The 27,540-nt window shown below is 43.6% G+C and overlaps 1 protein-coding gene across 4 annotated transcripts in view; it reads right to left on the reverse strand.

Moving 5' to 3' along the window:
- OMA1 (OMA1 zinc metallopeptidase) overlaps positions 1-27,270 on the reverse strand; it is a 118,154-nt gene extending 90,884 nt beyond the window's left edge. For 2 of the 4 annotated variants that reach the window (XM_075936082.1, XM_075936081.1), the window contains exons 1-8: positions 27,151-27,270; positions 24,511-25,041; positions 23,230-23,458; positions 22,584-22,757; positions 22,373-22,480; positions 13,253-13,381; positions 6,793-6,867; positions 1,570-1,719 (exon numbers count right to left, since the gene is read on the reverse strand). In XM_075936082.1, coding sequence (XP_075792197.1) covers positions 1,570-1,719; positions 6,793-6,867; positions 13,253-13,381; positions 22,373-22,480; positions 22,584-22,757; positions 23,230-23,458; positions 24,511-25,041; positions 27,151-27,230 — 1,476 coding nt within the window. In that variant the 5' untranslated portion in view covers positions 27,231-27,270. The remainder of the gene's footprint in view (positions 1-1,569; positions 1,720-6,792; positions 6,868-13,252; positions 13,382-22,372; positions 22,481-22,583; positions 22,758-23,229; positions 23,459-24,510; positions 25,042-27,150) is intronic. The other 2 variants (XM_075936080.1, XM_075936083.1) reach the window with 2 other exon arrangements.
- Positions 27,271-27,540: the final 270 nt, after the last annotated feature.

The following is a 27,540-nucleotide window of genomic DNA, read 5'->3' on the forward strand; positions in this document are numbered from 1 at the left end:
GGGGGTTTTTGGAGGAGTATTTTCCCTTCTAACTTGTGTGGTCCCCAATTGATTTTTCTGTGGCCCCCAACCCCAAAAAAGTTCCCTGTCCCTTCTCTAAATAAAGAAAACATTGAAACCTTTTGTGTTGGACATAAATTAATATTTTACTTTCTTTAAAGTGAAATTTGATAAACTAACATGAGAAAGTAAATAGGTTTAATTTAAATTAGTCAAAATGCTTAATCTTTCTCCCTAGCTGCATCTGGTTCAGAAAATATGGTCACCCTATCCAGCCTGCGATGACTCTTCCTCCCGCCCCCAGCACACAAATCCATAAATAGAAGTGAATAAAGTTAAATACTGGCATGCCACTTCTGAAAGGTTGCCAACCTCTGACCTAGGTCCTAGGGCTTGTTACTAAATGAAGTGGAAACAAGAGCACTTAAGACTTAGGGTATGTCTAGACTACATGCCTCTGTCACCAGAGGCATGTAGATTAAGCTACCAGGCATAGGAAAATGAAGCGGCGATTTAAATAATCGTTGCTTCATTTAAATTTACATGGCTGCCGCGCTGAGCCGACAAACAGCTGATCAGCTGTTTGTCAGCTCAGTGCGATAGTCTGGATGCGCGGGTGTCGACATCAAAGGTATTTGTCGACCACCCAGGTATGCCTCCTGGGATGAGGTTTACCTTTGTGGTCGACAAATACCTTTGATGTCGCCACCCGCGCGTCCAAACTATCGCGCTGAGCCGACAAACAGCTGATCAGCTGTTTGTTGGCTCAGCACAGCAGCCATGTAAATTTAAATAAAGCGGCGATTATTTAAATCGCCGCTTCATTTTCCTATGCCTGGTAACCTAATCTACACGCCTCTGGCGACAGAGGCATGTAGTCTAGACATACCCTTAGTCTACACCAGCACTTTTGTCAATACAACTTTTATTGGGCAGGGTTATACAAAAACCCACATCCCCAACCAACAAGGTTTCACTGAGAAAAATGTCAGTGTGGACACTGCTATCCTGGTGGGACACCTCTCCCACTGACATAGCCACCATCACTCATTAGTGGTAGGTTTAATTATGCTAGCAGGAGAGCACTCTTCTGATGTCATAGACGGGTTACAAAGGAAACCTTATAGAGCTGCAGAAAAACAGCTGTGCCGTTGTAAAGTCCATAGCGTACAGAAAGCCTTAGTGTCTCAATGTGGCCTCTGGTTTCCAGCAGAGGTACAAGAGGTCACAGAATACCTAAGTTACTTTATCAAACCTGTATTTATTAAAGGGAAAAGCCATTAACAAAACAAAAATCTTACATCTTAATCACAGTGTACATTTCATCTAAAGATAGCTTAGAAGCATACAGTGTAATTACACTTTACCTATGATGTTTTAAATTTTCTTCATATAATAAAGTCCTGAGTAGGTTACTATTTTATAATGGAATGTTTCTACAAGGAAAAAGGGCAAGATAAATGTGACGCTACGAAATTAGTTCATAAATCAACACTAAACTATCACCCTAATAACTTTTTATGGGACAGGTGGGGAAGAGAGACACTTCTCTCAACACTCTCCGCTCACCTCTGGTATAAGCCGGTCCAAGCATTCAGCTCTGTTTTCATGAGAAGGGTGTGTGGAAAGCCATTCTGGTAATTTACGCTGCCCTTGAATGGTCTCAGCTAATTCCATCTGCTGCCAAAACACAGTGCTTGCTCTTACATCCACACAAGCCTAAAAATAAAAAGGAAACGTCATTGAACTGTAATTCTCAAACATTTTAAAATTAGAATTCTCTAAAGTTTCTTTGACTGCATTCCTCACATGATCATAACAAACATATGAATGGACATACTAGGTCAGATCAATGGACCATTTAGATCAGTATCCTGTCTTCCAATAGTGGCCAATACCAGATACTTCAAAGAGAATGAACAGAACAGGCAATGATCAAGCCATTCATCCTCCTGTTATCCATTCCCAGCTTTCAGCAAACAAAGGCTAGGGACACCCAATGCATAAGAGTGGGTTCATAAGGCCCATACTGGCCAATAGCAACTGATGGACCTATCCTCCATGAACTTAAACTAGTTCTTTTCTGAATCCTCTTATAGTTTTGGTCTTTACAAAAACCCTGGCAACAGTCAACCTGTGAAACTCTTTATGTGAAGTACTTTCCTTTGTTTTAAAGCTATCTATTGATTTCATTTGGTGACCCCGTTTCTTGTTTATTCATTCACATTACATTTCCTTATTAAATTTCTTCACAACAGTCAATATTTTATAGACCTCTATCATATCCCATCTTAGACATCTCTTTTCCAGGTGGAACAGGCTCAGTCTTTAAACGTTCCTCCTACAGAAATTATTTCATATGTCTAATCATTTTTGTTGCTCTTTCCTATACTTTCTCCAATTGTACTACAGTGTCTCTTTGAGATGGGGTGACAATCAAGATTCTATGGTACAATTATGGTCCATAGACTACAACAAATATTAAAACTAATGTTTTTCCTTTTAAACTATTTCACTCCAGTCAGGAAATGGGACAGGTGGGAATATCAGGTCATACTTAGTGAGCCAGTTTCACCACTGATGTTAACCACCCCCCCCCCAAAAAAAAAACCCCACACACCACAATTACAGAAAAGATGAGATAAGTCTCTCAGGACTGAAGATTAGTGCACTTCCAGGACATGATGGGCCCAGTACTTCACTCATACCCGTGTAACTCACTGACTTTGATAGAACTACTCCTAAAATACAGAGTTAATGAAAAGGGAACCAGACAGAGAAATGGTTAATCAGAAAAAGAAGTTATACCTGCTGAGGTGTTATACGTAAGAACTGTTACAAAAAGAAAAAAAGTACTGAGCTGTTTCTGATAAATTAAAACAAAATTCATCACCCTCACATACTTACACAAATTTGCAGAGAGAAGGCCCAATTTTTCGACCTTCTACTCAGAAAATATTTTGTTGCGCTTGTGACAATAGGAATAACTCTGGTCTACAGGTAACCTGCCATATAAAACATGACTATGCTAATTATGTTTTTATTCCCCACCACACAATATTTGGAAGCTATTTTTATGTCACTGATGTGGTGCAGAAGCATAAGATTCATCAACCAAATAAGTAAAAAAAAAGCAACCCAAAACAGCCACGTATCTCACAGCAATCTAGATGCCAGCCTGAGTTGTTTATAACTTAAGGGGCTGATGTCTGTCTCCCATTATGATTGGGCCAATTTAAAATGCCTCAATAAGCAGAGCCATTGCTGCATCAGTGACATAATTTGTCATATACTCTGATATACAGCAAACTGCACAAGTGGCAGCAAAGTAAACTTTCATGCTTTAGAGACAGATTAATGCCATGTACTATGGAAAATGAAGGGATTATTTTTCTGTAAAATTGGAAATATTTTGGTTTTTGTAATGACTTTATGAGAAACAGAAGCGAAAGCAAGTGACAACACTGTAAATGAAACAGGGAGCATGTGTGCACATGTGTAAGGAGGACAAGAATTATGTTAGTGAAAGGAAGGCCATCTGGTTTAAACACCTGACCTTGGGAATACTTGACACAGCAGTAGGACAACAATGCAAGAACTATGATAACAGTTGCAATATAAAAGGGACAAAAAACTGAATTACCAAAAACACCTCCACAAAAAGTTACAGCAAGGAAATGTATTATTTCGATTGTGATATCACAATGCCTAGGAACTTCAATCATAATGAAAAACCTGATGAAAAACCTTAAGTTTATGTGCAGTCTTAGGTCTTACTACCTACAAATTTGGGGCACAGTTCATTGAAATGTCTTGGAGAGTAAATATACATACTAGAAAATCATATCTGAATGTGCTATATGGAGGGATGGTCCTAAAACAGAAAGTGACAATTGTCTTAGCTAGCTAACTATTCATAGTAAAATTCAGTATTTAAAGTGTTTTCTATAGTAATATTGTAGATACTTCAGTATTTTTATTAATTTAGGGGTTCTCATTTTTCTCCACCTGGGACCTTTAAAGCAACCAAAGGACAGTAAATTGAGGTCATGGCAAGAATTTATCTTGGGAAGTATGACAGCAGGTGAGTGGTGCTTATAACAGTGTTGTTGAGATGCTAGCTGGCAAAAGGAAAGGGTGATTACTTCAGCTATTCCCGCTTTCCCCTTATTCCTAGGCCATTCTCTACTTCAGAGAAACACTGAGCATTGAAGTTTTAAGAGGACCACAAGCATCCACTGGACCGCATAAAGATAATGCCAAAAAAGTGCTCTAGTCCCAATATGAGCTACGAGGACAGAGGTACCAGGGGAGAGAGAGTCAGACAAGGCTTATTAAGCGAGAACAAAATGCTAAGGTTATGAAGCCTGTTAATAATAGTGTTTTGTAAAAGGCTGTAGAAAACTAAATAAACATGACTCAGCAGACCATGATAACACAGTATGTGATAATGTGTGGGATTCAGCATAGGGTTATTATTAGAATGAATTTGGGATGACCAAATTTCTCATTGAGTGTGAAGGCCATGAAGTAGTTATAAAAGTCACTCTTAAAACTCACAACAATAAAACTTGTTTTGTTTGGGTCTTGTATTTTACAACAGATTTTTCCCCCCCACCCTGCTCGTATGCATGTATGTAATCCTGTACCACTTCCCTCACCCTCGTCCCCTTCTGCATTTTTGTCTTTTAAATTTGAAGGTCCTTGGAACAGGGACCATTTCCTCGTATGTTTGTATGGCATCTAGCAAATCTGGAGCTCATCCATACTATAAATATTTTCAGGTGTCTAAATGTAAATACAGATGTGGTTAGTATATTATCTACAAATAATCTGTTTTTCAATCACTATGCTGAAATTCTATGAGGATATGATCTCATGTAACCTGCTCAGAGTAAAAACTAATGCTATATACAGCTCAAAAATTAGGAACTTCATCTCCCCATCTGGATATGGAATAAGAATGGAACACTAGCAGGTCTAAGACATTTATTATTCAATGTCACTTATCTGAGACTGAAATCCTACATCACAAACTCCACTTGCATTTCTCTGCTACACATTCATGTGAAAAAAGGAATAAATCAGCATCTCCATTTTTATTTTATTTTTAAATAAATGTTTGCATCAAACTGCTCAAGATTTTGAATATTCATATTTTTGTTAAAGATGTATTAGTGGTCGGGCAAGGTAACAAGCTCTTTAATTAAGTAACTATTCTCTGGAGACCATAATCACATGTAATATTAGAAGTGTATATGTATGTGTTTATGTATACAAACACACAAATAATGAAATACACACACACACACACACTTCTGCTGCTGTGATAAGGACATTACCCTATACATTTTTTCTAAGGTTAGTGTTAAAAAGAAAAGCTCAGAGGAAAATTGATCATGAGGGTGACTATCAGAGGGACTAAATGTAACTGGCAACCTAACTGTATGACTCTGTTTTCTTTATTAGGTGTTTGTGTACATGGAAGCATATATTAGTAGTTCAAAAACAAAAGCGGGATTTCAAATGGATTCGACTTATGACAGGCACATACTTGCTATACTGTTTTGGGAAGACTGCTTTAACCTACATGTGCCAGTTTTCCTCCTCTATAAAAGAAAGTGTTATGGATCTTTGTTTTACTAATATTTGAACTTACTATATAGCATCTTGCTTTCAAAGATGTCAGAAATAAGAGTTTGCAGTAAACTGCTCAAAGATTTGGAATATTAGAATTTTCATTAGAGACTGATTAATGGTCAGACTCTTTCCTTTGTGTTCTAAGTGAAATTTCAACTACAAGAAATAAACATTTAAATTTAAAATGACAGAAGCTTCAAAAAGGTCCAACTGCAAAAAGCAGAATTCTCTTATTATGCACTAGATGGCACTGTTCACATAGTTATCCAACTTAGTTACAAAAACACTATAATGGGATAGATAAAGCTGAAAGGTCTTGCTTAATTTGTTTAATTTGTTAACTAAATCAGTCTAAGGATAATAGGGTGAATAGGTAGTGAGATAATGAAATAAGAAACTAAGTACTTTACACAAAGCATTAAAGTCTCGTATTAAAAAGGAGCTACATGATTTAAATTCCACATAGAAGCATGAAACCTATCGCTTGGGCATATTAAGTAGCGGATATATTAAAAGTAATTTATAAATAAACTAGCACTATTGAAACAACATGCTTTATTTTATGCTTATTTTAAATCTTGAAACCAAATAAAAACCTGGTCTGAATTTTAAGTCAGAATGCCATAATTACTACCTATCATATCTCTAGTTAATACAATCAATCACAATACAGAAAAATTTAAAACACGCTTTCTTATTTATAGTATCTACTCTGATAATGATATACTGAAACTCAAGTGCATTACTGATTGCTTTACCAATCTTCAATAATTCTTGTAATAGACAGAAACTAAGTGAAATGTATTAAAAGCTAAAGGACTAAGTTTGTAATCTATATTGCCAGATACATTTCCATGTATTTTAACTACGATTGTGAACTTCTTAGCTTTCTTAGCTTTATTTAAGAGTGACACCCAGTTTTAACAACTTCAATTTTACTATACCTTTAGACAAAATGCCCTTTTATTTCCCAGCTGAATAGTAAACAATTATGTTTTCCTTTAATGTCATTAAATACCTATTTGATGAAAACCTGGGTGATCCCATGATTGCAAAATTAAAGTTTACCTGTCCATCAATTGTTATTGTAGTAAGTGTTTCAAATAATTAAATAGAAGAAATATTTGGTTAGTAAAAATCAATTTTATTTACCTTTGCAGCAAACTGAAGTCCAACTTTGTCAGCTTCAATTTCCAATGTCCTGTTATATGGCCTATCAAATATAAGCTGGAAGAGAAACATGTCAAAGCTCTGATTCATAAATCTTGTTTTCACCAATTTATGTAGTCTTTAACATTCTGTATATTTTTCTAACCTGCTCATTAGAAAAGATGGAGGAGATGCATTAATATATATATCGGTCAGTGAGTCCATTGTTCAAGAACTTCTAAACAGTAAGAGCTAGGACCACCAAATTCGATATGCAGCTTCATCTTAAAGTAAGGTCAGGTTTTGGATGTGCCAGGAAAAAGGGAAGTGCCTGAAATGGGAATGTTTTCCAGGACACGGAAAGGGAGAGGTCAGAGAGGAGGGACGCAATACTACAGAGTGTCCACTGAAGGTAGTGAGCACAGCGGATGCTACACTGCAGAGTAAGGATGTTAAAGACTAGTCGACTATCCAATAAGCCAGGACTATTCAACTTTGGAAGCCACGGAGGCCAGTGATACTCACAGCACATGTTGAGTGCTGCAACATAAATGTGATTGCGTATACATGGAAATATATATGCAAATATATACGCAAATAGCTTCTTTCACACTGACGGGCATGAATACAAGGCACTTCCCACACTGCCCCGGCACCTCCTCCCTGGGGCCTAGAAACACGAACACCCTGTACCCATCTGTTCCAGCCAGCCCGTCCACCTGCATCTTTCAATGCTCATCCAGCCTGGCAGATGCCTCGGCGCTGTGGAACGTGTTCCCAGCGGAGGTCATGTTCAAAGGATCCTACCTGCAGGCTGCGTGTTGAGCCCTGTGTAAACCCAAACTGCACCTTGAACTGCAAACAAATAGGCCACGGGCTGCATGTGGCTCACGGGCCACATGTTGAGTAGCCCTGCAATAAGTAAATGCTTATTGGATAGTCAAGTCCACTAGTCGATTTCCCCTCTTCCCCCCCCACACACCCTTGCTATCTCTATCAGATAGAGGCAGCAAAGGGCGGGGGAAGAGGGGATACTTCAGAGCATCACCTGGTCCAAGTAGAGCGGGGGGAGGCATCAGCAACGAGCCCTGGCATGCAGTGGCCCCCTTCCTACCTCAGCCCATAGCTGGTGTGTATGTGGAGTGAGAGGCCTCCTGCAGCTGGTCCAGCAGGGAGATGAGGCTCCAGGGGCCAGGCCCGACCTCCAGCTGTCCCTCCCAGGCCAGCACTTGCTATTTGAAGCAGAAAAAGTCCCTTTTTTGCACAAAAATCATGGAAGCATCTACACTTGCCACTGTCTTTTTGCAGAAGATTCGCCACAAAAAGAAAACCACCTCCCCGAGAGGTGTAGAGTTCTCACCAGTGATGCTTTTGTGGTGTTGTGCAAGTGAAGATATGATCCTACTGCCTTTTAGCTTCTACAGGATCTCACATTGCCTAAGTGACCCCTCTAGGCAATACCTCTGCTGCTTTGATACCAAAAAAGACAGACATCCCCCTTACCCCTTCCCATATAAAACTCGGTAACTTTGAAACTCCCCTTCCTATTTTCTGGACAAGTGCTTACTTATTTGGCCAGGTGACAATGCCTGCGCCACAGAGCAAATGATCCCCCACTTACAGCAATGCTGAGCTACTGGAGCTGATCAGTGTCTGTGGAGACAGGACTGTGCAGGGACCCAGAATGACCTGCACCTTCCCCTTCCCAGGAGAGCTGCCCTCCAGGTGCTACTCTCATCAACAACTGAAGTGCTACAAATGTCAACACACTCTGAATAGGGATGTGAAAGTGTAAACATCTACATGATTAACCAATGAGCAGAGGCAACAGCAGGGGAAAGGGGGGGGGGGGAGAAAGAGAAGGGGGAGTCATCTTCCCCCATCCCACATGCGTAAATGTGTAACTGCTCCAGTTTTCAGCGCTACACATTTATCTAAATAAACACATTTTAACATTCCTAACTCTGACGCGTGAGTACACAAACCAACAGTTTTCTTTTACTAGTTCCCTATCATGGGTAAAACTGACAACCGCTCCGTCAATTTACAAGTACATTTGTCTATTTAAAAAAGTGTTTTATCTCCATTATAGCTAGGTTAAAAAGCCTTACCGAGTTAAAAAGAAAAATAATAAACTGATTATGCACACATAGGAGACAAACTTTTATCTTGTCTTTAAATGAATGTCATTTTGCTTGTAGCCTTAGTAGGTAAAAATGTCATAGAGAAGTGGGATTTTTTAAATTGGCTGTGTCTTTAAGCCTTGTATAACCAACCTGAAGGCAAATATGTATGGCATGGTAAAACAAGACAGTCCACAATCTCCAGAACAACTATAAACAACAAAAGATCACTCCTCCTTCATGATTACACTTCCAACACAGGGAGTAATAATCCTTGAGAAATCCAAGAGATTAAGATATTCATCTGGCCTGCTCCCACTCCATTAACCCTAGAGATACAACACTGCACAAAGAGATACAACACTGCAAGGCAAAGACCCAGTTATACAACTGCCAGTCTTCTACATATACCTAATGGAAGATGTAGGTAGTCATATGCTAGTAAAACAAGTTATAGTAAAGATTTACATGCCCTATTAAAGCAGGTTTCTGTTTTGAGTGAACTTTGCTCTTGTTCTATGGGCATTACATCATCACTCTGTGGGCCGAGTATCAATTAGGAAATTCCAACTTTAAAGCGAGATATGGGTTTAATACATATGTAGATTGAAGTTTCTGTGACGGTTTCTGGAAAAAATAATATAAAGTAACCCAAGCTAATCCTTTTCAAGTAAAACAAAGCAAATTCCTTGTTTTACAATGAAGGAGAGGACAGTTCAGTTCCAAAGCAGAAGAATTTCTTACAGAGTTCAGATATCACAATGATAGGTAACACAGAAAACTTGAGACAAAAACGTACAGGGAACATATATTTCCACTTAGTCCCAGGTCCAGAGAAGTGCACACCATCATTAAGAGGACAAGAGATTGTTCTAGGTGTGGTCTTTCACACCACTCTGAATCACCAGTAGCAGAAGAGGGTGGATAATAAACTAGACGTATTAACTGTGTGGGCCATTATGACAGTCCCAGTTTCTATTTTATGTCTGAGAAATGTGCAAGATGATCACATGCAGCAAAAGTAAAGCAAAGCTCTACCAACAGGCAGTTTTCCATCTATTCATCAACGTCACTTGTTATTCTTTGCTTTAGTGATTTTACTGCAACTTTTAGTCACAGGCTTCTGAATATCAAGGTTATCTTGCAGCTCAAAAAAAAAAAAAAAAAAAAAAAGCTGTAAGACTCTGAAAAATAAGCAATTTGATTACTCTTTACCTAAACATAGTAGAGTGAGGGGCCCAAAAGTTACCTTAATCACTTGCAGAAACTTTAACAGATTCTGAATGCTTGGTTTCTAAAATGACTGTTGCATAGAACAAAAGAGATGCATGACACTATACATATCTTCACTAATCCTTTACTATCCCCTGAATATTTCTGGACATGTTGACGGTACTTCGTTGTCAAGGGTATTATCATAGCTTGCTTAATGTACAGGCATTTCTTAAGTGCCTGCCCTGCAAAATTGGTATCTATACTTAAGAAGGATTGAGGCCATAACTCCATAATTTTAGGAAAGTTCAAGTAGGATAAGAAACCTTGTTAAGAAAGCAAGAAACTTTCTTTTCTGCTTCTGCCTCAAACTCCCGCTATTGCCACATGGAGCAGCTAGCTGGATAGGCCTCAGGACATTTAATAGGCTGCAGGTATTCATCTGCTACTGATAGAGGACTTGGTTGTTGTTGTTTTTAACTTGTGGTCATGTTGGAATGAAATAAGATTTCACAACCACGAGAAATGAGACACAATGACTGAGAACCATGGGATTTACACAGACAATCATAAAACTGGAAGGGCCCTCTAGTAGTCTAGTCCCTTGCACTTATGGCAAGACAAAGCACTATCTAGACCACGGGTCTCAAACTCCTGGCCCATGGGAGCACTTGCTTTGCTGTGCTCTGCTTCCCCCACAGCTACTGCCACCGTGGACAGTTCCAGAGATGCGCAATTGCTGATGCCACATGGCACAAGGCCGCCACAGTGACCCCAAAAGCCATATACTTGGGGGGATGTGGTACCCTGAGGGGAGAAAGTAGGGATATGGCAAAAAGAGACAGGGCTTGGGGACAGTAATAGACAGCTCTTCCCCCGGCCTGCCAAGAGTCCCAGGCAGGATTACACAATCACCAGGAGTAGCCCATGGGCCAGGAGTTTGAGACTTCTGATCTAGACCATCCTTGATGGGTGTTTGTCTAACCAGCTCTTAATCGCCAATGATGGAGATTCCACAACCTTTCTAGGCAATTTATTCCAGTACTTAAATGGCTGTGTGTATTGAGGACGAGAAAGTCCCATACACCTTAAAAGTTTCCACAATTCTCAGTTTTCTCAGGAAATACAAATCATATATATTAGGTTAAAGAGTGGGGGGAGGAAGTCTCTTCTATTTCTGCATACTAATATAGTTATGTAGGGTAAAGCCCAGATTACCATAAAATTGCCTGCTCTTTAGTAAGAAATTCTTTAAATGAAAATCAATTAGAACAACTTCTGGTATAAAAGCAAACAAAATCGTGCCCATCTGCTGTATACAGAAGACAGAGGGAGCAGAATAAATTAGAAGAATAAATGGAACTTGTTCACAGTGATAGATACTTAGACCATAAGCGTAGATGATAGAGATGTTCTTTTGCAATTTACAGAATGGAGCCCTGACCTGTAAATTGGGCTCCTAGGCAACATGATCACACAAATAATTATAGTAAGGAGGAGACAATGTCTCTAGGGAGGTACACAAGGCAGCTTAAACTGGTCACGCAAGGAGACTAAAATAACTCACACAAGAAGGAGGGAGATTGACATGGACAAGAAGGGTGAGCCAGAAAAACAAAGTAGCATGTGGAGAAAGCAGAGACACACATTTGAAGGAGAAGAGGGGAGGGACTTCTGGTATGTATGACCGCTAAACGCTGAGAGAGCAGTAGGTATATAACAAGGGCATGGATGAACCCAGGATGAAAGACTGTTGAAAGCACAAATTCTCCTTACCCAACTAGTTTTGAAGTAGCCTTAGATTGTGGAATACAATTTTATAATTACTTTTATCTCAGTTGATTCTCTCTCCATATTCCATGTTGAATAAGTTTCATTTTACTTAATCCAAGAGTCAGAACTGGACACATCCTGAGGTTATTGGTAGGTTAAGAGATCCTTTACCACTGAAGGAGAACATTTTTGCAGTACAAGTATAAGAAATTGGCCCTGGGAAAGTTAGGACAGAGAACTACAGATGTAGGGGTCCAGCAGAAACCTAGTTTACATTCTTGATCTAAGGCACAATTCAATCTAATAAGTCCATGTCACAATACCAGTTGCTCTTAACATTTTTCTCATGTTTTGGTATACAGGCAGTCCCCGAGTTACGTACAAGATAGGGACTGTAGGTTTGTTCTTAAGTTGAATCTGTATGTAAGTCGGAACTGGCGTCCAGATTCAGCCGCTGCTGAAACTAATCAGTTTCAACAGCGGCTGAATCTGGACGCCAGTTCTGACTTACATACAGATTCAACTTAAGAACCCCAGGCATCCCCAAGTCAGCTGCTGCTGAAACTGATCAGCGGCTGATTCCAGGAAGCCCGGGGCAGGGGCTTCCTGTAGTCAGCCACTGGTCAGTTTCAGCAGCGGCTGACTTGGGGACGCCTGGGGCAGAGCAGCTGGGGTGCTGCTGGGTTGGTCCAGTAGCGCCGCCGCTCCTCGGCGCTACTGGACCAACCCAGCAGCACCCAAGCTGCTCTGCCCCAGGCGTCCTGATTCAGCCGCTGCTGAATCTGACCAGCAGTGGCTGAATCAGGACGCCTGGGGCAGAACAGCTGGGGTGCTGCCCGGTTGGTCCAGTAGCGCCCAGAGCGGCGCTACGGGACCAACTGGCAGCGCCCCAGCTGCTGTACTACAGGTGTCTGGAGCAAAGCCACGGAGCACGGGGGCAGCGGGACAGCCCAGACGCGCCGTGGCTGTCAGCTGACCGCGCGCTCCGCGGCTTGGCTCTGCTTTGCCCTCCCCCCCCCCCGGTCTGCAGACCAGGGGGATGGGGGGGGGGGGGCAAAGCAGAGCCAAGCCCCGGAGCGCCCGGCCAGCTGACAGCCCAGACGCGTCTGGGCTGTCAGCTGATCGCGCGCTCCGCGGCTTGGCTCTGCTTGGCTCTGCTTTGCCCCCCGTCCCCCCCCCCGTCCCCCTGGTCTGCAGTGCTTTCCAAATGACTAAGAAATGACAACATACCTGAATAATAATAGTAGAAAGTATATTCACCTGCATTTATAGCAAAAGTGTCACAGTGTTTTGCATTCTGAACCAGATGTTAAATAAATGTAGCAAGTACAACAATGTCACAGCCTCTGCCTTACCTCTTGCAACTTACTCTGGATCCACTGACCTACAATTGCCAAACTATCTCTGGGACAGACTGCCCAAATAACCGCAAGCAAGATAAGTGACAGGAAATCCAAGAAATGTACCAGACTGGCCTTCTCTGCCTGAAAATAAAAACAGTGAAGTTTTCAATAATTTACCCCTGGATCTTGCTTGCATGTGTTATTTTTCAATTTGAGACAGATAATTCTTTTCTATCAAGGTAAATATGTGCTCTGTCATGGGGTTGGAAAATCATTTAAGAAAAGTGACGATTCAGATTAACACAACTACTCCTCTAATACATTTAAGAAAAGTGGAATTAGAGAATTAGCCACAACTGAGAAAAATCTCTTTGGTGAGGGGTTTTAGGCCAAGGATCAGGTCACAAACTGGTCCTCAGATAAAAGGCCAAAAGGTAACACAGAAAGACATGCTCACAAAAGGCAGGCATCTGCCGGAGACGTAGTAAGGGTATGTCTACATTAGCCCCCTAGTTCGAACTTGGGAGGCTAATGAGGGCGACCGAAATTGTAAATGAAGTGCAGGATTTAAACATCCCGGACTTCATTAGCATGTTCCCGGGCGGTCGCCATTTTGGAAATTGACTAGCCCGGAGTAACTGCCCGCGTCTACATGCAGCAGTGAAACGGGAGTTCGAAGTAAAGCCCTAACTCGAATTAGCTGTTATTTCTCCTGGAATGAGGTTTAACAGCTAATTCGACTTAAGGGCTTTACTTCGAACTCCCGTTTCACTGCCGCGTATAGACGTGGGCAGTTACGCCAGGCTAGTCAATTTCCAAAATGGCGACCACCCGGGAACATGCTAATGAAGGGCGGGATATTTAAATCCCACCCTTCATTTGCAATTTCAGTCGCCCTCATTAGCCTCCCTAGTTCGAACTAGGGGGCTAGTGTAGACATTCCCTCACAACGGAAAAGTCTGAAAAATAGGCTCTCCATATCCACCTATCTGGAGATAGAAAGCCTGAAGTCAGGGACAGAATCTTTATGTACAATAGTCTTTAGGAGGAGCCAAGCAGCTAGACTTGTTTTTTCTGTTTTGATCAGGTATGGACTATTTTGGTGACAAACACATCCCTGAACAAATGGACTGTAATTCTGCTGCTGTAAGTAGTTTTATTTGATTTACTGGCCAGTGAGAGGTCCACGAGTTTACAGGCCTCAGTCACTGTACTATGAGAACTTCACAATCTTTTACACTTTCTCCACACAATACCTCTGTGAGATAGGGAAGTGATATGTTTTACAAGTGATGACTGAGATACAGAAGGATTAAGTGACTTACCCAAGTTCACAAGGGAAAACTGTAGGAGAAACAAGACTAATTCAGCTATATCAACAGGCTAGTACCCTAACTACTAAAAACATCTCTCCCCCAGTTTCCATTAATCTTGCCAATTTTAATCTTTCTTGTAAATATATACCAATAGTTAGAGCCGTGATTTCTCTATAAAATTGCAGCTCTAATATTTCTGTTCTCCTTTTCACATATGTAATGTTATCAAAAAGAGATAATTCAGCATAACTTCTCTGTCCCAAATAATAGCCAGATTGGAATACCACTATCCGTTGTTAATTTGCTTTCCAAATGTGCTAATTACAGTTGTGTAGCAACTTTCTGCTACATGAATTAGAACTAGTAAAAATGATAGTTTCTTGTTCTCATACCTGGTGGTCTTTGAGATGTGTTGTTCACGTCCATTCCAATTCAGGTGTATGTGAGCCGCATGCAATGAACGTCAGAAACTTTTCCCCAGCAGCTCCCGTAGCGTTGGCTGTGGAAACCCCTAGAGTGGTGCTGCTATATCAGCACATACATACCACTGCCAACCCTGTCCTCCCTCGGTTCCTTCTTGACAGCTACTCTGACAGAGGGGAAGGAGAATGGGTATTGGAATGGATGTGAAAAACACATCTTGAAGAACACCAGTTACGAGAATAGGTAAATGTCTTTTCTTCGAGTGATTGTTCACTTTGATTCCAATTCAGGTGACTCCCAAGCTACTACCCCATGGACGTGGGGTCGGAGTTCGGAATTACAGACTGCAGTACTGCTCTACCAACTGCTGCATCCTCCCTGGAGGATTTATCAATTGTGTAATGGGCTGTGAATGCATGAACTGAAGACCAAACAGCTGCCCTGCAGATTTCCTGCAAAGGGACCTGTTCCACAAGGGCTGCAGACCAAGCCTGGGCCCTAGTCAAGTGACCTGTTGCTGGAAGGGGAGGGAGCCCAGCTAGCTCATAGCAGGTGCGTATGCACCTCACTATCCAGGTAGAGATGCACTGTGCGGATACTGGGTCTCCCCTCGTACATTCTGCAACTGCCACGAACAGCTGTGTGGATTTCCTAAATGAGCTAGTGCAGTCTATGTAGAATGCTAAAGCCCTCCTCACATCTAATGTGTGCAAAACCCTCTATCGCTAATGTGAGGTTTAGGATAAAAAACTGGAAGGAAGACTCCTTGCGGCAGGTGGAACTGGGATACCACTTTTGTTAGGAAAGCTGAGTATATTCTAAGTTGTTGTGGAAGATTATTTACAGTGGTTGTGAAGATAGGACCCTCAACTCAGACACTTGTCTCACTGATCTGGCAGCTATCAGGAAAGCTACCTTCATTGATAAATGTGGCAAAGAACACTGAGCCATCGGTTCAAAGGGTGGACCCAAAAGTTTATTGAGTACCATGTTCATGAATCGACAGGTACAGGTGAGCAACAATACAGGTACAACCTGTCCAACCCCTTTCTGAAACATTTTACCATAGGGTGGCCGAACAGGTAACGGTGAGAGCAACCTGGGAGAAAGGCAGATAATGCCGGCAAATGAATCTTGACTGAGGAGAGCGCCAGCTCCTGTGATCGCAAGTGCAACAGGTACTCCAGCACTGTCGTTGCACGTGAGATGACCTCGCACCCCCTAAAAAATAGCGCTCATATTGTCCATACACACCAACATGAACCAGTCCTGCATCTGAGTCTGAAACACACAGCAGGCCAATCTGACTACTCAGTTGCTTCACATTGATGTGAAGACTCATGTCCATGGGTGACCAGGGTCCTTGCATCCTGAAATCATCCAAGTGTGCTCCCCACCCCATGTCCGATGCATCTGTTTCCAGAGTCAGAGTGGGGGTCAGAGGCGCAAACTGCACTCCCTCCAACAGATTGCAAAGGTCCATCCACCACCTGAGGGACTCTATCACCTTCTGGAGAATGGATACTACCATGCCTAGGTAGTGATCGTGGGTACATACACGAAAGCGAGCCACCCCTGAAGCGGTCTTAGGTATAGACATGCATATCTGATCACATAACATGATGCCATGTGGACTATAAGCCTGAGGCATTTCCTTGAGGTAGAGATTGGATATTGTGTGAAGGAATCTAGAAGATCTGAATGGTTTGGGCCCTTGACTCTGGAAACAGTGCCTTCCCTCAACTGGGTCTAAATGTTGCCCCTATGAATTCTATCCTCTACACCGGGCTCAATTCCGACTTCTCCTTGTTGAGGAGAATACCCAATGTTTCGAATAGCTCTAGGGCAAGGTCTACACGGGTCAGGAGCTGAGCCCCGGAGTGTGCTATTATCAGCCAATCATCCCGGAAGGGAATACCTGCGCTCCACTCTCTCGGAGGAAGGCCTCTGCCACACATTTAGTAAACAGTTGAGGGACCGAGGAAAAGCCAAAGGATACCACCACAAATTGATAGTGCTCTCTCACTATTGTAAATCTGAGGTAACACCTGTTACAAAGAAGGATCAAAATGTAGAAATACGCATCCTTCACATCAAGGGCAGTGAACCAGTCTCCTGGATCCTGACAGGGAATTATAGTGGCTAGGGTGATTATCCTGAACTTCATTTTCTGCATTTAGCGGTTGAGGTTCCTTAGATCTAGGATAGGCCGCCTGTAAGGAAGTTCTATTTATTGTGTGGCTCTCCTCTAGCATGGCACCAAACTCCTGCCCGTCATCATGGGGCAGCCGCCTCTTAAACTTTGCTAGGGCATCCCATGACTTGAAGGTATACCTGCTAAGGATCACCTGCTGATTTGCAATCCTTAGCTGTAGACCTCTGGCTGAAAAGACTATTCTGCCAAACAGGTCAGTCTTTTTGGCCTCCTTTGATTTGGGGGCCAGGGGATGCTGGCCTTGTCTTTCCCCTCTCGTTGACTGCCGAGACCACAATCAATGAGGGCTGAGGGGGAGAATATAAGAACTCATAACCCTTGGGTGGGACAAAGTACTTCCTCTTGACACCTTTAGCTGCTGGAGGGCTAGGAAACAGAGTCTGCTATAGGGTCGTGTAATTCGACTGTACTGTCTTTATGATTGGCATTGCCACCTTAGACGGCCCTTTATGTGAGAGGATGTCCACAATTGGATCCCCGAGTTCCTGTATGCCCTCTACTGGGAGATTCATGTTCTGTGCCACTCTGTGCAAAAGCTCTTGATATGCCCTGCGGTCAATGGGCGGAGGTCCTGACATGGAGGTGCCTGTCACTGCTTCGTCTGGGGAGGATGACAAATAGGCTTGGGTCTGGGCAGTGTCCTCAGTGGGTATCTGGGCTCTGTCCTTGGGACCCATTCGATGGCCTTTTCCTGGTGGCTGCTCCCTATACTCAGGAAGTGGACTATCCCCTCTAGGTGGATGGGACTCCGCAGCGGACAGTATTCTCAAGTGATGCCTGTCCCGAGAAGAACGGGATCTGTGACTTGTTGACACCATCGACCTAGGAGCACCCTGGGACTCGTGGTACACCCAGAGGGTCCAGAAGGGCCACTGCGCCAGTGGTGGCCAATGCTGTTGCCACTATGCTGACAGGTCCCTTGTACTGCATTGAGACCGGCTGTGCCAAGATCTGGTCAATAGCACATCTGACTGATTCCGACTGGGACGACCACAGCAGTGCCAACGATGTCGATGCCCTGGTCAGTGCCAGGTGCTGAGACCTTTTCTGGGACCTAGACCAGTGCCGAGGAGGTCTGGAAGGGGCACGGCGCCTTGGACTTCTGGATTGTGACCTCAACCTGGGGTGATCTCTGTGCTGAGCATCGATCCCTCAGAACCAGCCTAGCGCTCGGTGCCAGCTGTGGAGGACGTTGAGCTGGCAACAGAGGACCTTCCAAGGAGGGACCTGTGCTGGTACCGTTCCGTGGACTACGGTTGACAGAGCATAGCGGGCTTTCCCCTTGAGCAGTGCAGTCCCTGCGGTTTGTCACGCACAATGGACGCCTTGGCCTCCAAGATTTCTATCAGATCTCTGTCCGGTTCAATGGTGTCCAGCATCGAAGGGGAGTTCAAGATTTGCACCGGGCTCATGTCTCTTGGCGGATTGTCACGTGCCGGACTCGATGGTTCCAATCCTGGGGCCAGAGTCGAGGGCACATCCTGGACCTCCCATTCCAGGGATTTTCTCCAGGCATGGTCCTGTTTTTGTCAGGGCCTGTGAGGGGATCTACCTCTGTCCTCTCTCCTGCCCCACAGTGCCAGTGAGGTAGATCTATGACTTGGCATCGCATTCTTTGGTACCAGGGACCCGCAGCCCTGAGAGTTCTTTGCCATGCTCAGATTCTGCACCACATCTCTTACCAAGGCTGAGGTGCTCCGCACCATGCTGGCTCCTAGAACTGATTTTTTTACCTGAGGGGGAATTTAGCGCCACTTCCATCAGGAGCTGTTTGAGCCTATGCTCCTTGTCATAAATGATCTGGAGAAAGGGGTAAGCAGTGAGGTGGTAAAGTTTGCAGATGATACCAAACTGTTTAGGATAGTCAAGACAAGAGCAGACTGTGAGGGACTGCAAAAAGATCTCAGCAAAGTGAGCGATTGGGCAACAAAATGGCAAATGAAATTTAATGTGGGTAAGTGTAAAGTAATGCACATTGGGAAAAATAACCCCAACTATATGTACAGTATGATGGGGGATAATTTGGCTATGACAAATCAGGAAAGAGATCTTGGGAGTTATCGTGAATAGTTCCCTGAAAACTTCCACACAGTGTGCAGCGGCAGTCAAAAAGGCAAATAGGATGTTAGGAATTATTAAGAAAGGGATAGAAAATAAGACCCAGAATATCTTACTGCCCCTGTATAAAATTATGGTACGCCCACATCTTGAGTACAGATGTGGTCCCCTCACCTCAAAAAAGATATTTTGGCCTTGGAAAGGATTCAGAAAAGGGAAACTAAATGATTAGGGGTTTGGAACGGGTCCCATAAGAAGTGAGGTTAAAACGACTGGGACTCTTCAGTTTAGAAAAGAGGAGACTAAGGGGGGATATGATAGAGGTATATAAAATCATGAGTGGTGTGGAGAGGGCGAATAAAGAAAAGTTATTTATTAGTTCCCATAATAGAAGAACTAGAGGACACCAAATGAAATGAATGGGTAGCAGGTTTAAAACTAATAAAAGAAAGTTCTTCTTCACAAAGCGTGTAGTTAACCTGTGGAACTCCTTGCCAGAGGAGGCTGTGAAGGCTAGGACTATAATAGAGTTTAAAGAGAAGCTAGATAATTTGATGGAGGTTAGGTCCATAAAAAGCTATTAGCTAGGGGATAGAAATGGTGTCCCTGGCCTCTGTTTGTGGAAGGCTGGAGAAGGATGGCAGGAGACAAATCGCTTGATCATGGTCTTTGGTCCACCCTCTCTGGGGCACCTGGTGCTGGCCACTGTCGGCAAACAGGATACTGGGATAGATGGACCTTTGGTCTGACCCAGTACGGCCGTTCTTATGTTGTCCTTTCTAGTGAGGGGCTTAAAGCTTCAGCAGATCTTGTATTTTTCAGTGCGATGTTCTTCACCCAGGCAGTGAAGGCATGCGTTGTGCGGGTCGTTGTTGGGCATATGGCGTTTGTAAGCTGTACACACTTTAAAGTTTGAGGTGTTAGGCATGCCCCAGAACCCTGAGGGGCTGAATGTTTGGGCACTCGCCCACTGTCCTTTTATTTGCTTGAAGATCTTTATCACAGAGAAAAACAAAGCAAAGACCAAAAAAAACCCAAAAACAAAAAAAACAAACAAAATGAGAGCTACAGCTAGGGACTAGACACTTGCTAAGCAAAATCTAACTACAGTTCCAACATCACCATGGACAGTAAGAAAGAACTGAGGGAGGGTAGGGTCAGCAGTGGTACATATGTACTGATGTAGCAGCACCACTCTAGGGTCTCCACAGCCAACCCTACAGGAGCTGCTAGGAAAAAAGTTTCCAACGTTTGTGCATGCAGCGCGCGTACACCTGAATTAGAATCGACATGAACAATCATTTGTAGAAAATTTCAGATGAATTATGCTTTTTTCCCTGTTTGTGATCATATTCAAATCACTTGAGTAGGGCACAATGTTTTTATTTGTTTAATGAATGTTTATGGAAGTGAGGTTAAGTACATCACCACTCTGAACAACTCTGCCTATCAGGTAACCAGTTTTCCAGAATTAATAACCAAAGTCAGCAGTTCCCAACCACTGGGCGAAGGCCCACTGCCAGGCTCTTGGGGGCCAGGGTACACTGCTCCCACCGGGGCACTAGGAGACTGCCTCTTAGCCAACAAGAGCCAGGCAGGGGCAAGGTCTCCTCCCAGCCACGGAAGAGCGATTCGCTGCACAGCAGGAGGGCCATGTGGAGGCCGACACGGCAGCCTTAGGGCAGCTGCGACACGGGCAGCAATGCTCAGCTGGCAGCTAGGAGGCAGCGCAGGGCTAGGTGAGGGGGGTGGGGCAGGCACTGGAAGGCCCTGGGGTAAAGCGAATACTGGGGAGCTCTAAGAGGCAGGGGGCTGAAACTGGGAGGCACTTGGGTGTCCAGGGTGGGGAATTAGCACAGGGTTGGGTGCAGTGGTGCTCTGGAAACAGGAGGCTGGCACAGGGAGGTCTGGTGTTCGTGTGGGGAGGTGGGTGTCTACGGGGCAGGAGGCTCTGTGCAAGAAACTCTAGGGGTCAGTGGCTGGCGCTAGGGGATAGTGGAGGCACAGGAATTTTTGGGGTTAGGGCTGGCACTGAGGGGTTCTTGCGGTCAGGGCTTTTGGCGGACCGGCAACTTTTATTTGCATATGCAAATAAAAGTTGCCGGTCCGCCAATAATTTGTGAATGGGTTTGCCAATCCCCGGTATAAAAAAAGATTGGAAACCACCGACGTAAGTCATATTGGTTCTTGTGTTTCCTTTTTCTAAACAAAATTAGTCATGAATATTTTTAAATGTTCAAGAAATCACAAGCACTTCTAGCACACATCTTCTTTTACACAAAAATGTTTACAGGTATATCTGAAACAAATCAACTAGTTTGTTTGCAAATGCTTTGAAGAGCTATTTATCTAATTCTAAAATTTCCAAGATTATTCATGAAGAATTTACATTGAAAGTTCACAAGTTTTGAGACTGGCTAGGAAAGTACAGAGGTTTCATTTAAAGAAAGGATTGGTTCTGAGGATTTATTTTGTGTACAGATCCACCTTACATTGACTTGATTCTTCCGTTCAGAGAAGTAACATATCTTTATGTAGAATAACTTGGGCCAAGATCTGTATTACTAACCTGCTTTTTAAAGCTTGATCTGCAAAATGTACACGTTTTGTACATGAAAAATTGGTGATGAACTTCCAATTTTAATCAAGAACACATTAGAGCTTGGGATATGCACAAGATGGGTACATGCTCACGTTTGCAAGCACACTCATTCATCTGCAAACAAAGTCCGACTTCAGACCTCATGAACTTATTCAACTAAGACTATAGAATTGTAGGGCTTTGCTACTGCACTGCAAGTACTATATAATTTAGAAGACATTTTAAATACATCTATGGATTCCACATGTGTAGAAGGACTAAAGGCCCTATTTTGTAAAGTGCTGAGCACCTGCAACTCCCAACATCTGCATTTCTTAGCGTCAAATCCTCACTGCTATTTTGTAATGTAATGCAAGCCACTCTTATGAACTGATCCTGCTAACATTCATTAGCAGGTATTTTGCTAACATTAACTCAAATGGCACAGTAATGTGTACATGATCAGAACAATCAATCTTTAAACCAAATTATTCATTCTGCTTGTGGAAGCAGCCTGAGACTGTTTAAAGGGTACTTACTGCATGTCCCAAAACAGCATGAGCTATTTCATGGCCCAAAATGAAAGAGAGCTGGTGAATATCTGACACTGCATTTAGCAAACCAGTGAAAACAAATACTTGTCCATTCTGTGAGGAAAAAAATAAAAAACACATAATATAGCATAGGAACTGGGCAAACAAGCTCATTCTTACATATTGTTACTTACTTTTGCTTTTGGATTTTACTTACTGGAAGTACAAAAGCATTTATGCCTGGTTCTTCCACCACATGGATAACCCACGTAAACTCTGAAACCTCTGGGATGTCCTGGTTGCTTTCAGACAGATGACCAACAATTTTTTTCACTACCTGATAGCGAGGGTCTGTCTCGGATAACATTTTATTTTTAAACTGGTCCATCCACTGAAAAAAAAGACAATTCGTGATTTCTTTACAGAATAAAGAATGCAGTTTGTAGGCTAGCTGTTACACTACTATTGTATATAAGTGTACCACAGTAAAAGTTTTGTTCCTGACCATATATGTAAGAATCCAGTCTCATATATGCTTTTCTCTTATGTATCAAGTCAATCACCCATGTAAAAACCAAAAGTTCCATTTTTCACAACTCTATTTGTTTTGTATTGGATGTAATAAAATTGAATGTTTACATATGCTACCAAGTAATATTTCCATTTATATCAAGTAGTTGAATATTAGACTATATTAGTACAAAAAAGTCATAGGCCAATGAGGGGAGAGCACAGAAGAAAGCAGGCTGCAGGACAAGATGCTGCCTCATGTGGCAGATAGGTGGCTGCTCCAGCCCCCACTGGTTAACCATTTACATTCCTAGTGCAGGTGTGGAGGGCTTATTTTCTTTCAAACAACTCACCATATCATATTCCATCTGTGACAATGCTCTAAAATGTTCATTCCCAAACACCAATAGTCGAGCACGCCCAGTGATTGGTGTCTCCTCTAAGTGAGTAAAATAAAACACGATAAATAAAAGTGCTAAGCTACAAAGAGCTAGGACTATCTTCCATTTGTTTTTTCTTGCACTTTCTTTAAATAGTTCCTGTTTGTTAGGAGGCAGTGCCTTCCACCATTTTCTGATGCTCCTGCAAGACACAAACATTATTCATTTGTAAAGTGAATATACTGCCCCAAACTAGCAAGAAGAGGCTGTATAGTTTAATCTTTGTAAAGTACTAGGATACCCTTGGATGAAAAAGTCAAGAGAATCATTTAGTATGTATTCTGTCAGTCCAGCACAGTATTTTCTTCAAAGAACAGGCTGACAGATGCTTCCTTTTTTAATAGAAAACATTCTAACCTTTATCTTTTTTATCTTATTAAAAAATAGCATGTTAGGATTTGTTAAAGAACATCTGAAGGAAAAAATTTTCTCCCCATTACTCCTTGAATGGATTTGCAAGACATCATCAGCAAGGGCTGATGAAAAATAAGTACATGAAAAAGAATGCACATATTGAATTTATTATGCACATGTGGCAGAAAATTAATTCCTATTTTTATGCAGGAACTGAAAACTCAGAATTCAACTTAAATCATGTGATACATTTGTAAATTCAATGTAGGCTGTAGGCAGGGAGAGTGAGAACTCCCGCTTTATCTCCAGCCTGAAGTCAAGGTCAGAATTCTGTCAGCAGATGTTGTTACCCTCCTACTTATTGTAGAGGACTGCTGAGGTATGCCCAAGTTCCTGGCTTCTGTTTTCGCCTGGGACCACATCTCTAGTAAACTTGAAGTACATGGTAGACAGATGCCATGATATTTTGGCTTTGCCAAGTGTATCACTGGCCATTATCCTCAATTGAGGATACTCAGCAAAAAACAAGTGTTTATTTTGTTAGGTGACTGTAATGATCCGAAACAGGTGTATTTTCTAAAATAAAACAAACAAAAAAAATCACAGGAAAGGGGTCCTCACAGGTTATAACCATTTTAGTCTGATTGATGTATGGACTCTATTGTGCTTTGAAAATGAAAATACATCCAACCCTAACCAAAAGCCCTGCAAAGCTTTTCACAAATGTTCAACTCAGCACACGCAGAATAGTTCTGTTAAAGAGACTACTCACTGTGTACATATGCGAGTCTTTGAAGGACAGGGTCTTACTTTATAAGAGAAAATAAAATAGAATTTTACCTTCCGAGAATGATAGCAAATAGCTTCTGAACTGGTTTAAGGATAATCCACAATAGAGGCACTGGAGCAGCCTGAAGTGATGATGAGGCGTGAAAATGCCTGATGATCTGAACATTCCAAGCAGGAATGGGATTTAGGGACTGCAGTGGAGCAAGACTTCGGAATAATGCAAGCTCTTCCACTATCAGCTGAGAGGCCAGGAAACCAGGACAGCTACTGTGTATGTTTGTGCACACTTCTATATTCTTGGCATTCAAAAAACATCTTTGGCTTTTATTAATAGATTTTCTGTAGAAGTTAGAGCTTCCAATCATAAAATAATAGCTGTTGTTGCTGCTTATATCTAATCGCTTGCATTTATCCACTCTATGATTTATTTGAATCTGACGATGTACATTCAAACCTTCAATAGAAGACCTATAAAGATTATTGCACTTTGCCTTACTGGCCAAAGAAGTTAAGCGAAATAAAATGCGGTTCCTACCAGCTATCTTTAAGCTACAGATGGCATTCATCTCTCGTTTATTCACCCTAAAACAAAACAGACATATTAAGAGCTCTACAATAATAACTAAAGCAATCACTGAATTACACCACTTTAGCTTAACAGCAATATCTTACTTCTTTCTTGTTTACCAACAGTCTCAGAATTATTACCCTGTCTTCTGTTATGTACTTGTTAGAACACGTTTTAAACAGCACACAGATATTAAACTGTGCAACTGAAAGTATAGGAAAGACATTCCTCAGTCACTTTTTCTTTAAAGAGAAAAAGCATATGTAAAAAGTTGGTAACATGGTTATTGGGATTTAGCTCTTTATTCTAAATATTTGTATAATTTACATTTGTCAGGAGGGAGATTACTTTTGTTATCTAGTTTTGAATTTATAAAATGCACCTATCACACTTCCTAAATGCTTTGCAGGGCTCGCCTGCAAATTTCATAATTACAGCTCCATTTGATATGATCCTTTAAAAAAAAAAAGTTTTCTGCAGTTGTACATCCAAAATGCAGAATGAGCAAAGACTTTAAAAGCTCCATTTGCAAAATCATGAAGGACACCTTTAGCTTGCACAAGAGAAGAGCCTGCCCCATCAAGCCTCATTGTTTACATCAGTGGTCCCCAACACGGTGCCCACGGGCACCACAGCGCCCGCTGGGGCATTTATGTGCACCTATCTAGTGACCAGAGCCAGCCCGAGCCATTCTTGCGCCCCAGGCGCGTGCACAGTGCTACCCCCAGGCTCCCAGTAACCCCAAAATGTTAGGGACCACCGGTTTACAACAACTATGAAGAACATCAGGGATGTGGCCCCTGGTTTGCCTGGATCCAGCCCCCAAGGCTCACCATTGGGGAACCTGTGCTGGTGCTCCATCCCCCCTGCCACTCACCTCTGGGGCTGGAGAATACAAAATCTACTAGCCTGAACCTTCCTAGGCTCTGGTGTGCAAGGGGAATGTGGGGAGTGTCTTTCTCCTTCTCAGTCAGGAGCTTTACTTCTCACTTGTGTGTGGCCCCTGACTGATTTTTCTGTAGGTCAGCACCCCCCCACACTCAAAAAAGGTTCCCCAACCCTGGTTTATATTAAAGCAGCATATAAGTAGCACAAACTGGGGAATAAATAGGTGCAGGTTGGCTAGATCTAATCCGGGATTCGTTGGTAGGAACATGTTGCCAGACCAGGTGGCTGGGAGTGGGGGCAGATGACCGTTTTGCGGGGCCCTGGGCAGCATAATTCCACGGGGCCCCCCCTTTGCCGCGGCGCATGCGCAGTGACGCCATGGCACATGCGCGGGTCTTTCTGAAGCGTAGGGCCTGGGGCGACCGCCCCGTTCGCCCTGCCCTATATCCGCCCCTGTCTGGGAGTCAAAGAGCATGAGGGCTGACAGCTTTGGAGCCCTGGCAGGGCAGGAAGCACTGTCAGGCCAGCAGTCCATGTGGGCTGGTAGCAGGAGGGCCAGTGGCCCTGCCAGGGTTGGGAGCCCACCCAACTGGCAGCAGGGGGCCAGCAGCAGCGGTGTTGGGAGCAGAGGGGCAGGGGCCAGCTGGGTCAGTGGAAGCGGGGCCAGCGACTCGGAGCCTAGAGGCCCACCCTGGCTGAGGACTGGTCAGGTCCCAAGGGTGCTGGACGAGGGGGGCCCAGCCTGTCCTCTGGCAAGGGCATGAGTGCGGGGTAAGCTAGTAGCAGGCCGGGCAGGCTTTGGATTTCCATCAGTGAATGCCGACGTCTCCCTGCACACCCCAGCTGAGCAACCCCCCCCCCCACACACACACACACACAAACACACACAGCCGCCCCTGTCGCAGAGAGGCCAAGTCCCCGCGTGGGAACTTTCCGGGCACGTGTGACAACGCCGCGGACAGCGTGCGGCTGCTCCCTTTTCAAAAAGCCCAACGGTCACGGCCGTTAAACCGTTCTCGCCAGACCGCGAGCAGACCCTGCCCCCCGCGCCTGGAAACACGGGATCGGTCGCAGGCTGGAACCCCGCCCGGGCCAGCGCTGCACGCGGGGGCTCCCCTGGCTGCCCCCCCCCGGAGCTCCAGTCCCCGCTCGACGTCACAGGCCGGAGGTCCGGTCCCGCCCCGCTTCCCGCGCGGCGCGGAGGGGGCGGCTCTTTTGGGCCGCCCCGCACTCACCGCCCCGCGAAGCGGAGATGGGACTTCCCGGAGGCGGCGCGAGGCCCAGGCTGCCTCGCTGTGGCCCCGCCCCCTGGCATTTAGGCTCCGCCCTACCTCCCTTTCCAGTCGGAAGGTCGCCATTGTGATGAAGCCGGGAGCTTCTTGTGGCCCCGCCCACTGCCTATGTCTTCACAACAGACTGCCCTCGGTTAGCCCCGCCCCCTCCGATGTAGCCCCGCCCCAAGCCTGAAAGATCCGTCCCATCATCTTGTTCTGCCGCGGGGAGGCTCCATTGTTGTGTCTCCCCACCCCCCTCTCAATTTTCTATCTGGGGAGAAAGATTCGGAGCTGCCACACACAGCCAAAGGGAGCATGTGCTGGCCCGTGCCTGCAGTGGGGGGAAGCAGG

Source organism: Pelodiscus sinensis, chromosome 9 (assembly GCF_049634645.1).
Source record: "Pelodiscus sinensis isolate JC-2024 chromosome 9, ASM4963464v1, whole genome shotgun sequence".
Lineage (NCBI taxonomy): Eukaryota > Metazoa > Chordata > Testudines > Trionychidae > Pelodiscus > Pelodiscus sinensis.